This window comes from Mesoplodon mirus, assembly GCF_964341445.2.
Source record: "Mesoplodon mirus genome assembly, chromosome: 1".
Classification (NCBI taxonomy): Eukaryota; Metazoa; Chordata; class Mammalia; order Artiodactyla; family Ziphiidae; genus Mesoplodon; species Mesoplodon mirus.
In genome coordinates, this window is record NC_138976.1 from 230,626,274 (window position 1) to 230,639,761 (window position 13,488).

At 39.1% G+C, this 13,488-nt stretch overlaps 1 protein-coding gene across 5 annotated transcripts in view; it reads left to right on the plus strand.

The window, feature by feature from the left end:
* The window catches only part of NEK1 (NIMA related kinase 1), a 204,507-nt gene that overhangs the window by 131,114 nt on the left and 59,905 nt on the right, over positions 1-13,488 (plus strand). For all 5 annotated transcript variants that reach the window (XM_082624999.1, XM_082625000.1, XM_082624997.1 and 2 more), the window contains one exon: positions 12,671-12,802. In XM_082624999.1, coding sequence (XP_082481125.1) covers positions 12,671-12,802 — 132 coding nt within the window. The remainder of the gene's footprint in view (positions 1-12,670; positions 12,803-13,488) is intronic.

Consider the following 13,488-nt stretch of genomic DNA (forward strand, 5'->3'; position numbering starts at 1 on the left):
AGTATCATGTCATCTGCCAACAGTGACAGTTTTACTTCTTCTTTTCCAATTTGTATTCCTTTTATTTCTTTTTCTTCTCTCATTGCCATGGCTAGGACTTCCAAAACTATGTTGAATAATAGTGGTGAGAGTGGACAACCTTGTCGTGTTCCTGATCTTAGAGGAAATGCTTTCAGTTTTTCATCATTGAGAATGATGTTGGCTGTGGGTTTGTCGTATATGGCCTTCATTATGTTGAGATAAGTTCCCTCTTTGCCTACTTTCTGGAGATTTTTTTTATCATAAATGGGTGTTGAATTTTGTCAAAAGCTTTTTCTGCATCTATTGAGATGATCATATGGTTTTTATTCTTCAATTTGTTAATATGGTGTATCATCACATTGATTGATTTGCGTATATTGAAGAATCCTTGCATCCTGGGATAAATCCCACTTGATCATGGTGTATGATCTTTTTAATATGTTGTTGGATTCTCTTTGCTAGTGTTTTGTTGAAGATTTTTGCATCTGTAATCACCAGTGATATTGGTGTGTAATATTCCTTTTTTGTAGTGTCTTTGTCTGGTTTTTGTATCACGGTGATGGTGGCCTCATAGAATGAGTTTGGGAGTGTTCCTTCCTCTGCAATTTCCAGGAAGAGTTTGAGAAGGATGGGTGTTAGCTCTTCTCTAAATGTTTGCTAGAATTCACCTGTGAAGCCATCTGGTCCTGGACTTTTGTTTGTTGGAAGATTTTTAATCACAGTTTCAATTTCATTACTTGTGATTGGTCTATTCATATTTTCTGTTTCTTCCTGCTTCAGTCTTGGAAGGTTATAGCTTTCTAATAATTTGTCCATTTCTTCCAGGTTGTCCATTTTATTGGCATAGGATTGCTTGTCTCTTAGGATGCTTTGTATTTCTGTGGTGTCTGTTGTAACCTCTCCTTTTTTATTTCTAATTTTATTGATTTGAGTCCTCTCCCTCTTTTTCTTGATGAGTCTGGCTAATAGTTTATCAATTTTGTGTATCTTCTCAACAACCAGCTTTTAGTTTTATTGATCTTTGCTATTGTTTCCTTCATTTCTTTTTCATTTATTTCTGCTCTGATATTTATGATTCCTTTCCTTCTGCTAACTTTGGGTTTTGTTTGTTCTTTCTCTAGTTCCTTTAGCTGTAAGGTTAAGATTGAGATTTTTTTTTGTTTCTTGAGGTAGGCTTGTATTGCTATAAACTTCCCTCTTAGAACTGCTTTTGCTGCATCCCATAGGTTTTGAATTGTCGTGTTTTCATTGTCATTTGTCTCTAGGTATTTTTTTATTTCCTCTTTGATTTCTTCAGTGATCTCTTGGTTATTTAGTAACGTATTGTTTAACCTCCATGTGTTGGTGTTTTTTACATTTTTTTCCCTGTAATTTCTAATCTCATAGCATTGTGTTCAGAAAAGATGCTTGATATGATTTCAGTTTTCTTAAATTTACTGAGGCTTGATTTGTGACCGAAGATGTGATCTATGCTGGAGAATATTCCATGTGCACTTGAGAAGAAAGTGTAATCTGCTGTTTTTGGATGGAATGTCCTATAAATATCATAAAACCTATCTGGTCTTATATGTCATTTAAAGCTTATGTTTCCTTATTAATTTTCTGTTTGGATGATCTGTCCATTGGTGTAAGTTAGGTGTTAAAGTCCCCCACTACTATTGTGTTACTGCTGATTTCCTCTTTTATAGCTGTTAGCAGTTGCCTTATATATTGAGGTGCTCCTGTGTTAGGTACATATATGTTTGTAATTGTTATACCTTCTTGGGTTGATCCCTTGATCACTATGTAGTGTCCTTTCTTGTCTGTTGTAACATTCTTTATTTTAAAGTCTATTTTATCTGATACGAGTATTGCTACTCCAGCTCTCTTTTGATTTCCATTTGCATGCAATGTCTTTTTCTGTCCTGTCACTTTCAGTCTGTATGTGTCCCTAGTTCTGAAGTGGGTCTCTTGTTGACAGCATATAGATGGGTCTTGTTTCTGTATCCATTCAGCGAGCCGTGTCTTCTGGTTGGAGCATTTAATCCATTCACGTTTAAGGTAATTATCGATATGTATGTTCCTGTGATCATTTTCTTAATTGTTTTGGGTTTGTGTTTGTAGCTCTTTTCTTCTCTTGTGTTTTCCACTTAGAGGAGTTCCTTTAGCATTTGTTGTAAGGCTGGTTTGGTGGTGCTGAATTCTCTTAGCTTTTGCTTGTCTGTAAAGCTTTTGATTTCTCCATCGAATCTGAATGAGATCCTTGCTGGGTAGAGTAATCTTGGTTGTAGTTTCTTCCCTTTCATCACTTTAAATATATCATGCCACTTCCTTCTAGTTTGTAGAGTTTCTGCTGAGAAATCAGCTGTTAACCTTATGGGAGTTCCTTGTAAGTTATTTGTCATTTTTCCCTTGTTGCTTTCAGTAATTTTTCTTTGTTTTTAATTTTTGTCAGTTTGATTACTGTGTGTCTCAGCGTGTTTCTCCTTGGGTTTATCTTGCCTGGCACTCTTTGCGCCTTCTGGACTTCGGTGGCTATTTCCTTTCCCATGTTAGGGAAGTTTTCGATTATAATCTCTACAAGTATTTTCTCGAGTCCTTTCTCTCTCTCTTCTCCTTCTAGGACCCCTGTAATGTGAATGTTGTTGCGTTTAATGTCTCAGAGGTCTCTTAGGCTGTCTTCATTTCTTCTCATTTTTTTTTCTTTATTCTATTCCATGGCAGTGAATTCCACCATTCTGTCTTCCAGGTCACTTGTCTGTTCTTCTGCCTCAGTTATTCTGCTATTGGTTCCTTCTAGTGTAGTTTTCATTTCAGTTATTGTGTTGTTCATATCTGTTTGTTTGTTCTTTAATGCTTCTAGGTCTTTGTTAAACAATTCTTGCATCTTCTCAATCTTTGCCTCCATTCCTTTTCCGAGGTCCTGGATCATCTTCACTATCATTATTCTGAATTCTTTTTCTTGGAAGGTTGCCTATCTCCACTTCATTTAGTTGTTTTTCTGGGGTTTTATCTTGTTCCTTCATCTGGTACATAGCCCTCTGCCTTTTCATCTTGTCTGTCTTTCTGTGAATGTAGTTTTTGTTCCACAGGCTGCAGGATTGTAGTTCTTTTTTCTTCTGCTGTCTGCCCTCTGGCCTATTTCCCCCTTTCTTTTCCTTTGTTTCAGACATAGCATGCATAGGGTGTGAGTCTGAAATAATTGCTGTGCTAAGTTATTGCCTCTTCTGCAGGAGAACGTTGTAGCAACCACACTTGTCAGAAGTAGAAATATCTCATCTTCATAGTCAGAGCTAGTAATTTGTCCTCCTAGCCAAATCCTTTCAGACTTACCTGATGTGGAAAAGGGGGTGAGCCTGCCTTTGGTGGTCCCTGTATAGTGGAGTGGGGAACGGTCTACTTTTGTTCTCCTGAGCCCAGGAAACAGAAACATTTCGTCCTTTGCTGATTTGCACAGTGGGGCAGTTTCTATCAGGGTGAATCAGTATGAAACCGCCTGTGTATCCTTTTTAATCAGCTCTCCTTGGGTTGAGCCTGCTGCTGTCCTCCTTGTGTTCAGCTGCAGGGTCGCAGTTGCAGGCTGTAAGGGCCGTCGCTCCCTCCTAGTTTATAGCTTAGTCTTTAGTAATCCACTCTGGCCGTCTGCATAGCACATGAAGGTGATTGTGCGAGCAAGGTAGCCATTAAATACAATGAGGAGCTTATGCTTAGTGCACATTGGCCTTATTTTAAGAGTGTGATCCGTAATGCAGAACTACACGGGGCCTCAGAGCATTTGCTGACAGCAGCCTGCGTGGTGACGCCCTGGAGCCTTAGAGGTGGGTCAGTGCTCCACATCCCTCCCTCGGTGTGCATGCAGAGGCCCTCACTGTGCTGCCTGTTTATACACCTTGTACGGTTCCTCACACACGGTGGAGCAAATGGCTGTGTCATCGTTCATGTTGTGGTTGGCACGTGGGACCCTGGAGTAGCACCTTGATCACTGGGAGATGTTTCCTTTTCTCCCAGTCACGTAGGCACCGCGCACGTTAGTGATTTAGAACGTTACGCTTCTAACAGCTCAAGTTAGTATATCTCAGAGAACACAAGCATGAGCTTTGTCATTATATTTCTTTCCCAAAACCTGCCCTTGGTGGGTTGAAACATAGCCCACAAGCATGTTTAAACGTGATCTTGAGCATGTCTGGTAAGATGGTTTTCTAAAGCGCAGTTCCCCAAGCAGGCTTCCTTTCTATCGCTTGTTCCTCTCTGTCCTGCCCGTTGGATGAGGTTGTGACCCCTGTCATCTAAGCTGTCACAGCCTGGTGCCCAGTCTGCACACTTCTTCGCATCAATTCAGGCGTCATGTTGGTGAAAGTCTGCTCCTTGGTTAGATCAGAGACTGTGTTTTGAATATGTTGACTTCCTCTTTTATTGCATTTCACTCTTTGTTGTGTATTTCATGTCTGTGTTTGTCCCATTCTTTGGACACAGGCCTACAAGCTTCCCCCAGGGTGGACACACTCCCCATCTTGGCTACCTCAGAATCTCCTATCCTTAGTCTTGCCGTCTGATCTCATCCATCTCAGTAGACACATCCTGAGGTCACTTTGGAATCATGCTCTCTGAGCCAGGTCTCACTGGATATTAACAGAGTTCCAGAGATCTCTGAAATGTATGTTTGACATCAAAGGATTCAAGAACATCGAAGAGAATCAGGGTTCCACTTACGCGGAGGAATCCTCTGATGGTCTTCCTCACCTCAAGCTGCCTTTCCCTAAGCAGCCGGAGCAGAGGGATGTCAGTTGCTGGAGGCGGGGCAGGGGAGGGGCGGGGGAGGGGCGGGGAGCGCCTCTGGAAGCACTGTGAGGCGTCCTGTTCCAGCAAGTGTACTTACAGACTGTGTCCAGTGGGGCTTTGGCTTTGAGCAGGTACTCTGCGTTCTTACCGTAAGACCTTCCTTGCTGGGCAGCTGCACACGTGCACAGCAGGAATTCTGACCCCTCACATGGCAGCTGGAGCCTGGCCTCTTCCGCCAGAGGCTGCCGTAGACCTCATACACCCACCAGTACACTTGCACGAGCAACCACATGCTTATAGTACAGTCCAGGCCAAGTTCCCTTAGAAGTCTCGGCTCTCTAAGCCATGTAAAACCAGTGTCAATTTTTTTTTAATTTTAATGGTAGATCTGTCTTAGATAGTTCTAAAGTGCACACGAATGACAGATTTTATGGCTATATTCCTGATAGATAATACTAGTTCCTAGTGCACACCAATTTGTATCTCCTCATGTTTCTTCACAAAGGTTTTTACGGTGGTGACATCAGTTAAACTGTGGCAGTGAGCCTGGCTTTTGAGGTGCAGCAGGCAAGCAGCCTCCTTTCGTTTGGGAGAATTATTTCATTGTGTGCACTTTTGGAAAGACTGTCGAACAAGGTTCCCTGGCTTCTCCCAGCTGAGGGACAGGCCGGTGATCTAAGGTGAACCAGCTGGACCTTCTCCAGGGCGTGAAGTTTGAGCAGGTTGGAAGTTGGAGTTGACTTAATCAAGAGAGAGAACCTGGTGAAGCCAGGAGTGAGCTTCTGCTGCCAGATCCATGCAGCTACCCCGGCTCCTGTTCTCTTCTCGTGGACGGCTTCCCTTTGCTTTGTGATCCGCCTGCAGCTCTCTTCTGTCTTCTCCCCCCTCCCCTCCTCTCTTCCAACTCCATCCCCCCCACCTCCTTCCTCCAGAGTTAGTTTCTGTTGCTTTCAGCCAAAGGACCTTAACAGATTGACTGTGTAACGTGCTCTGCATGGGACCTGGCGAATAGCAGCAGCAGTGAGTTCACCAGGAATTCTGTGTCCCGTGCTGTGCAGAGCTGTGCACAGAGGATGCGTGCTGGAGTGGCGAGGACAGCGGCAGGCTGGGAGTCAGGAGACCTGGGGCTAGTCTCAGCTCTGCCAGTTAATTAGCCTGTTTGGGGGACTGCCTCAATGTTTGGGGGCCTTTATTGCCTCATCCATCTCTAATGTTGTTGTGTCTCAATGTTGCCTTGAAAAATAACCTTCACAGTGTAAGTACTTAGGTCCAGTTTAATCTGCAAGAGTGGATAAAAGTTATTTTACCAAGTAATTGTTTGAACAGGAAGTCTAATTTAGCACAAGCTAGATGTATTATAGGGACTTATGTGTCTGTTCCTACTCGAACTCAGGAGTGGCTAACATGGTATTTCAGGTTGGGCTTAGCATTATTCCGCTCCTGGAAATGTTCATTAAAGGTTTGATTGTATGTATGTTGATGCATTTTTACCCAGTAAGACCACCTATCTTTCATTGGATTCTTAAGAGTATCCTTGACCTAACAAACAGTAAAAACCACTGCCTTAATTATTCTGATTCTTTGGCATGTATACCCAATTTTATAAATTTTTCTTTTTGGCGCACTTAATGGTAAAAATTGTAGTACTAAATAGGACTTTAGAATGGAGGATGATTTTCACGTGTGATGATAGAGCTTTTCCACCCAAATAATGTTGCTTTTCCCAGCCAGCGTATATGCTCATATTGTAAGTAAAACATACCACGAAGATAGGTTCCGTTTTTTAAAATGGTAGCAGTGTATTTAGTAATCTAAAATTCAGTGAAAAATAGAATTAGGGAAATTCAGAGACTCTATTTTGAGTACGAGTTTCTTTTTAATTGCGTTGGACTCTTTCTTGTGTATCTCATTTGTGTTCTGTCTTTGTCGTGTTCTTTAGACCTGCCACATAGGCCTATACAGCCTCCACCAGGGTGGAACACTTACCCTTCTGGCTACCTTGGCATGTTCCTATTCTTAGACATACTTACAAATGCATTAGAGTAGTACTAGTTCAGAAAAAAAAATTCAGATACAAACACTTTTATATTTCTGGTACTTCAGAGACAAGGTTTTGAGAAGTTAAATATGAATTTGCTAAAATTTGGCCAAGATGTATCTTTAGGCTACATAAAATTATGTGTGAAGTTGCCCTGTACTCAAAATATTAAATCAGGGCATTTAATAATATTTTTCTAATATACATTAAAATATTACTAGTCATTCAGCATATAGAGATGAAATAGTATTTGTATTTATACTTCAAGAGTAGCTAAACGTATAATTCCATGTATTTATAGACCTGGCCTCAGTATTTGGTGAAATTCTTAGTTTTGTCATTAGGTGGCATTGCTGGTTAATTTTTCAGCAAATAGTAAAACTGACAGATAAAATAGAAGGAGTTTTACAGTGATAATTAAAAATCTTGTGGAAATATAAGCAGTATGGAAAAGTCTTGAATTTATTAACCTGGTGATAAAATAGCTAGGGAAAAAATCTTCTAAAGCAATTTGTTTCTTAAACCTGACTTATGAAACTTTCAGGTCAATGTTTTATTCCTAATGCAATTTTTTTTTAAACTTTGAATTTTGAAGAACTGTTAGAATGAAGTAGGTATCCTAGACATAACCAGGTGATCAATTTGTAACAATTGGGTTATTTGTTTTTTGTTTTGAAGTTTTATGTTTTTTTCTTCTATGAAACTTTGTTTTGTTTTCTTAATTTAATTAATTTTTGTGTTGTTTTACCATATTCAGTCATCTTTCTGAATTAAGGGCTCAATCTAATGTTTTCTCTTTTGACAAATTTAAAGATACATTATTATCTTCTATCTCAAGGTCTGGTTAATACTGAATCGCATTAACGTTTCTGGCTAAAACTAATATATCCATGATGTTTACACAGAAGGCCCAAGTTCTCCTGTGCTACGAAGTTACTGATGTGTGTTACCTTGGCTTATAAAGGGGTGGCCACATCTCAGTAGTTACCCTGAATTACCCTTAATTTTTCAATAACTGAATTAGTTTTGTTATAAAATATTTCTAAGAGTCAGTTGGGTGTTCTCTTTGTTTTTGTTCTTTGGTTTAGATTTCATATATCTTTCTTTGCTTGTTTGTTATCTCAGGTTCTTTTGGTATGCTTAGCTGAGCTGACCCGGGGAGAGACTAGTACGTGTTTGATTATAGAACATAAGCATTTCCTGAAGGCTGCAGACGATCCTTCTTATAAAGGTGCCAATGACTATCTTACACAGTGAATCAGAAATCTTAGAGACTCTGTCTGTACCAGTCGTTAGCCATATGTATGGCAGCCAGACAGATTTTAATATACTACGGAGTAGAATTTTAATAGTCATGTGTGAAACTTTTTCTTCATTAAAATGCCTTTTGTTGATTAAAAGGAAAGATTTCCTTTCAAAGATGAGTAGCGTGCAGAGAATTTAACAGAGATCTCCCATATCGTAGCCCAGTCCTGCTGGACTGAATTTGATTGTCATTGGTCTCAGGCCCTGTTTAACTCATAGCACTTTATCAATAAGCAGATATTTTTTTCTATTACTTTAGGTTTCTCTTAAGGTTGAGACTAATATAGGAATGTCTCTAATATATTTTACAACTTAAGACTATAAGGTCAAAATAAAGGGTTTTCAATCCCTTTATATGTGACTTTTGCCATTAACTAAGGATAAATTTGTGAAGTATTCCATAGAGGTTTTTAAATTCTTCTTAGGTCACATATCTCCAGTTTCAGAGAGTTGTGCCAGTGTCTTGTTTAAATTGTATAAGAATTATGTGTGTGTGTGTGGATAAACATTAAAAAGAACTATAGATAAATGAAGTGCAATTAGCCAGAGCAGGGGTATATGGGTGAATTTTTTTTTTCTTTTATTAAGAGTTTCCTTAATGTTCTTATTCTAGGCAGCTGACCAGTGATTTGGGGAGTGACTTTTGAGATAGTCTCTGTAAGCATCAATGAAAATTGTATCAGAGGCTGAGAAGGGAGGTTGGTGCTATTCTTGCTTCAGTGAAATTGGTTAAATTCATATTATCACTCTTGTTTATTTATACAAGTAAATTACTCTATTGATCACTTTTTTATCTTAGAGTTTTAAAAATTTGTAATGTAAGGTATTTGCGTTTCAGGTTTCTGCTTCATACTGACTTCTATAAAACCTTTGCATACGGTGCTAACGCTTTCATTTCTGATTCTGCACTGATGGGAGGGTTTTGTTCTGTGCTGTACTCTGGAGATCAGAAACTTGCTTTCTGTAAACTTCTTCATCTTGTCAGGGACTGAAACTGGATTCTGAGTGTTTAAGGCAAATAACCCTATTTAATGGAAACTAAATAAGTGTTTGCTGACCTATAATAATTACTACTATTTATTAGGCACACAGCTGTGCGCTTTACACATTTAATCCAGTGAGTACTGCATTCCCATCTTAGAAAGGTTTGAGGTCCAGAGAGGCTAAGAAACTCTGAGGGCAGGTGGGCCGGAGCCGTGGGCGCCTCCTGCCTGTGTGCACCCGCGGGGCTGTGTGCGGGGCTGCCCGACCTCACGCCCTTTCCCTGGTCTGGAGTTCCTTCTTCCCCAGAGCATTGAGCACACATCTGCCCACTTTATTTCACTGCAGCATGCCGATCGATTTATGTGTTCCCTGTTCTCTTCTAGTTTATAATCCTTTCAGAGAAAGCACTTTGTCATCATTTTGGTTTTTCCTCCTTTTTTTTTTTTTTTTTTGAGAATTGCTTACTGCAATTAGTTCTGGTCTATAATATATTGGGTTTTTTTCCTAACTCGATTGACCTATAACCCTCAAATAATTCTCAAATTCTCCAATCAGTAATTACTGATTTAAATATAATGGCAGAGTTTGCACATCCAGATTAATTTGTTCCCTTCAAAATAATCATCTAGGGAAGTAACATACTTGTCCTAAAAATGCTGCTATTTGATCAGAGCCAATTGAAGTATGTTTATATTTCCTCAGAATTTATACTTTTTTGAATATACTCTGTGGTAATAAGACAAAGTTTTCAAACGTTTCTATATAATTTTTCAGGGAGATAATACTCAGTTTTGTGAGCTCTAGATTTTTTTAAGTTATTTATAATAACATTAAATATCAGTGTACTTCAACAGTGCTGAACTGTGGGATTAAAGCAGGGTTTCCATCTTCCTCTTCTGTTTTTAATAAGGACTTTATTTTCTTTGGAGCATTTTTAGGCTCACTGCAGAATTGAAAGGACAGTGCAGAGATTTCCCACGTACCCCCTTGTCCCCCACATGCATACAGCCTCCCCCATTATCAACGTCCCCCACTAGATGGTACATTTGTTACAGTGGATGGACCTGCATGGACACCGAAAGCTCATAGTTTACAGTACGGTTCACTGTTGGCGTTGTGCCTTCTGTGGTTTGGACAAATGTGTAATGACATGTATCCATCATTATAGCATCATATATGGAGTCTTCAGGCCCTGCAAGCCCTCTGTGCTCTGCCTGCTCATCCCTCCATCCCCACCCCCCACTCCCTCACCAGCCCCTGCGACCACTGATCTCTTTACTGTCTCTGTAGTTTTGCCTTTTTCAGAATGTCATATGGCTAGAAACTTAAAGGATGTAGCCTTTCAGACTGACTTCTCTCACTCAGGAATATGCATTTAGGGTTCGTCCTTGTGTTTGCATGGCTAGATACCCCATTTCTTTTTAGCACTGAATAGTCTTCCATGTATGTACTGGTTTTTTAATCCATTCATCTTGGTTGTTTCCAGGTTTTGGCAATTATGAATAAAACTGCTGTAAACATCTGTGTTCAGGTTTCTGTGTAGACATAAGATTCCAACTCATCCTGAGTATATGCCAAGGAGCCCAATTGTGATTGTATGGTGTAAGAGTATATTTAGTTGTGTGAGAAACCACCAAACTGTCTTCCAAAGCGGCCGTGCCATTTTGCGTTCCCACCCATGTGGACTGAGGGTTCCTGTTGCTCCACATCGTTCAGCAGCATTTGTTGTTGTCACTGCTGTGGGTTTTAGCCACCATAGTAGGTGTGCAGTGGTGTTACCTTGTTTTAATTTGCAGTTCCCTAACGGCATACGATGGGGAGCATCTTCTCATAGGCTTCATTGCCTTCTGTATCTTCTTTGGTGAGGTGTCTGTTCAGATCTTTTGCCCTTTTTTTTTTTTTAATTTATTTTATTTATTTATGTTCGGCTGTGTTGGGTCTTCGTTGCTGCACGGGGGCTTTCTCTAGTTGTGGCGAGCGGGGGCTACACTTCGTTGTGGTGCGAGGGCTTCTCATTGCAGTGGCTTCTCTTGTTGTGGAGCATGGGCTCTAGGCGCGTGGGCTTCAGTAGTTGTGGCATGCAGGCTCAGTAGTTGTTTGCTTATTTTTTAATTGGGTTGTTTTCATATTTTTGAGCTTTAAGAGTTTTTTGTGTATTTTGATTAACAGTCCTTTGTTTTTATTTCCTTTGTAAATATGTTCTCCCAGTCTGTGGCTTGTCTTCTCATTCTTTTGACAATGTCTTTCACAGAGCAGAAGTTTTTAATGTTGATGAAACCAGCCTATTAATTCTCTTTCATGGTTGTGCCTTTGATGTTGTATCTAAAAAGTCATTGCCAAACCCAGGGTCACCTGGATTTTCTCCTATGTTATCTTCTAGGAGTTTTATAGTTTTGAGTTTTACATGTAGGTCTGTAATCAATTGTGAGTTAATATTTGTGAAGGGTGTAAGGTTGTTTGTTTGTTTGCCTGTGGGTGTCCAGTTATTCCAGCACCATTTGTTGCTAAGAAGACTGTCCTTTCTCCATTGAATTGCCTTTGCTCCTTTGTTAAATGTTAGTTGACTCTATTTCTGGGCTCTGTTCTGTTCAATTGATTTGTTTGCTGTACTTTCATTAGTATCACACTATCTTGATTACTGTAGTTTCTAGTAAGTCTTGAAGTCAGGTAGTATCATTCCTCCAACTTAGTTCTTCTCCTTCAATACTGTGTTAGCTATTTCCATCTCCTTTTGAGCAAAACAGGTATTGGTGTAAAATGAAAGTACAGGAAAGTAAATATTAGAATTGGATTACTATCTTATGCTTAGAAGATGCTCAGTAAATATTGTGTTTGAAATATTGGTATTTACTCAACAGAAATTCTTGTTTACTGGTTTGAAAAAGAGATAGAAGTTGGGAGTGACTTGCTGCCATGTTCCTGTGAGCATACTGCGAAATGCCATTTCCTTATATTTACTGAAAGTTCAGAACATTATTTCACATTGTTTACAGAGTCTAAATGTCAAGATAAAAGCAAAAACATATATGAATATAACAAATGGTATTTTTAGTGAAGTAAATCTTATTACCTGTACTTTTCAATTCTTCCTTTCTTATTCATGTTGACATTTTTATAATCCGGGCTCTCATGTTGGGTAACTGATGTTCAGACTTTAAGATTGTGCCAAACTTGTAGAATTTGCAGAAACATTTCTTTTTGAAGTATAAGATTAGTAAATAATCTTTTTTTCTTCTCGCCAAATTTTATAATGGATTAAAATTAGAGGCAGAGGACTAATGTTTAATCTTTTAGAAGGGTGTTTGTGAAACATTGTTAATGCAATGGAAAGGAGTTATTTAGTACCACGTGGCGCATGATTAGGTTTACATGTGAGGCCAGAGATGTTTCTCTGTGTCCGCTGATCTTTCCCCAGCACCTAGTACATTGCCTTTTGCACAACAAAATTTGAGGATTGAAGAAAACTCCTTGTGGTTAGAGTGTGTAGACAGTGACCTTATATACACCATTTTATCTCTTCATGCAAATATGAATTCCCCAATGTACTTACGTTCTTTGTTACAGTTGGTGGCCAAAGGAATAAAGAACTCTGATATGTCTCCACCTTCAGGACAGCAGGAAACAGGTGGCTCTCCATCAAAGCAACAGATGAGACCTGTTATTTCTGTGACTTCTGCTTTGAAAGAAGTGGGTATGGTAAGTTTTGTAAAATCTAGAACTCCTCAAAGTCAAAAGATTATTAAAAGGATTAAATTTAATGAAATTACATTAATTCCTAATGTCCCATTAGGTTTTTCTAGGGAAAAAATTACTTCTTAAGATTTTTATGTGTGGTTTACTCTGAATATTGGAGCCTCACTGGTCTTAGGTTTTATATCTAAGACCACCTGGTAGGTAAGAATATATTGAAATGATTCTCTTTTTTACTTTAAAAGACTATTGGACAAAAAAACATATAGAAATCTATGAAAAACAATGCAGAAAATGTTTTTATACCCTAGCACTCACAATTAGCATGGGTTCACTTTTTAAAAAAAAATAATGTCTCTCTGGTACTTAATTAGCTCTGGGAATAGTGTCCAGGATGTGTACACATATTTAAAACTTTTTGGCATAGCAAATGTTAGAGGACTCTGCATAATTGCACTTAATTCATCAATTATTTCTTTAACCTTCTACTTTTGAATCTCTGTCATGTCATATGGATAGTAAAACAGAGAACTGTGGGCAAGTAAAAAGTTTAAACTTGGAAGTATGTTTTGGGCATCTCTCTGAAATGTGAAAAGCTCTGTTCTGAGGTTCCGGGAAAGGGGCTCGTGGTGTGGACTTGCAGCCTAGAGCTCCGTAGGCAGAGGGAAGAGTCCGAGTCATATTACACGTTA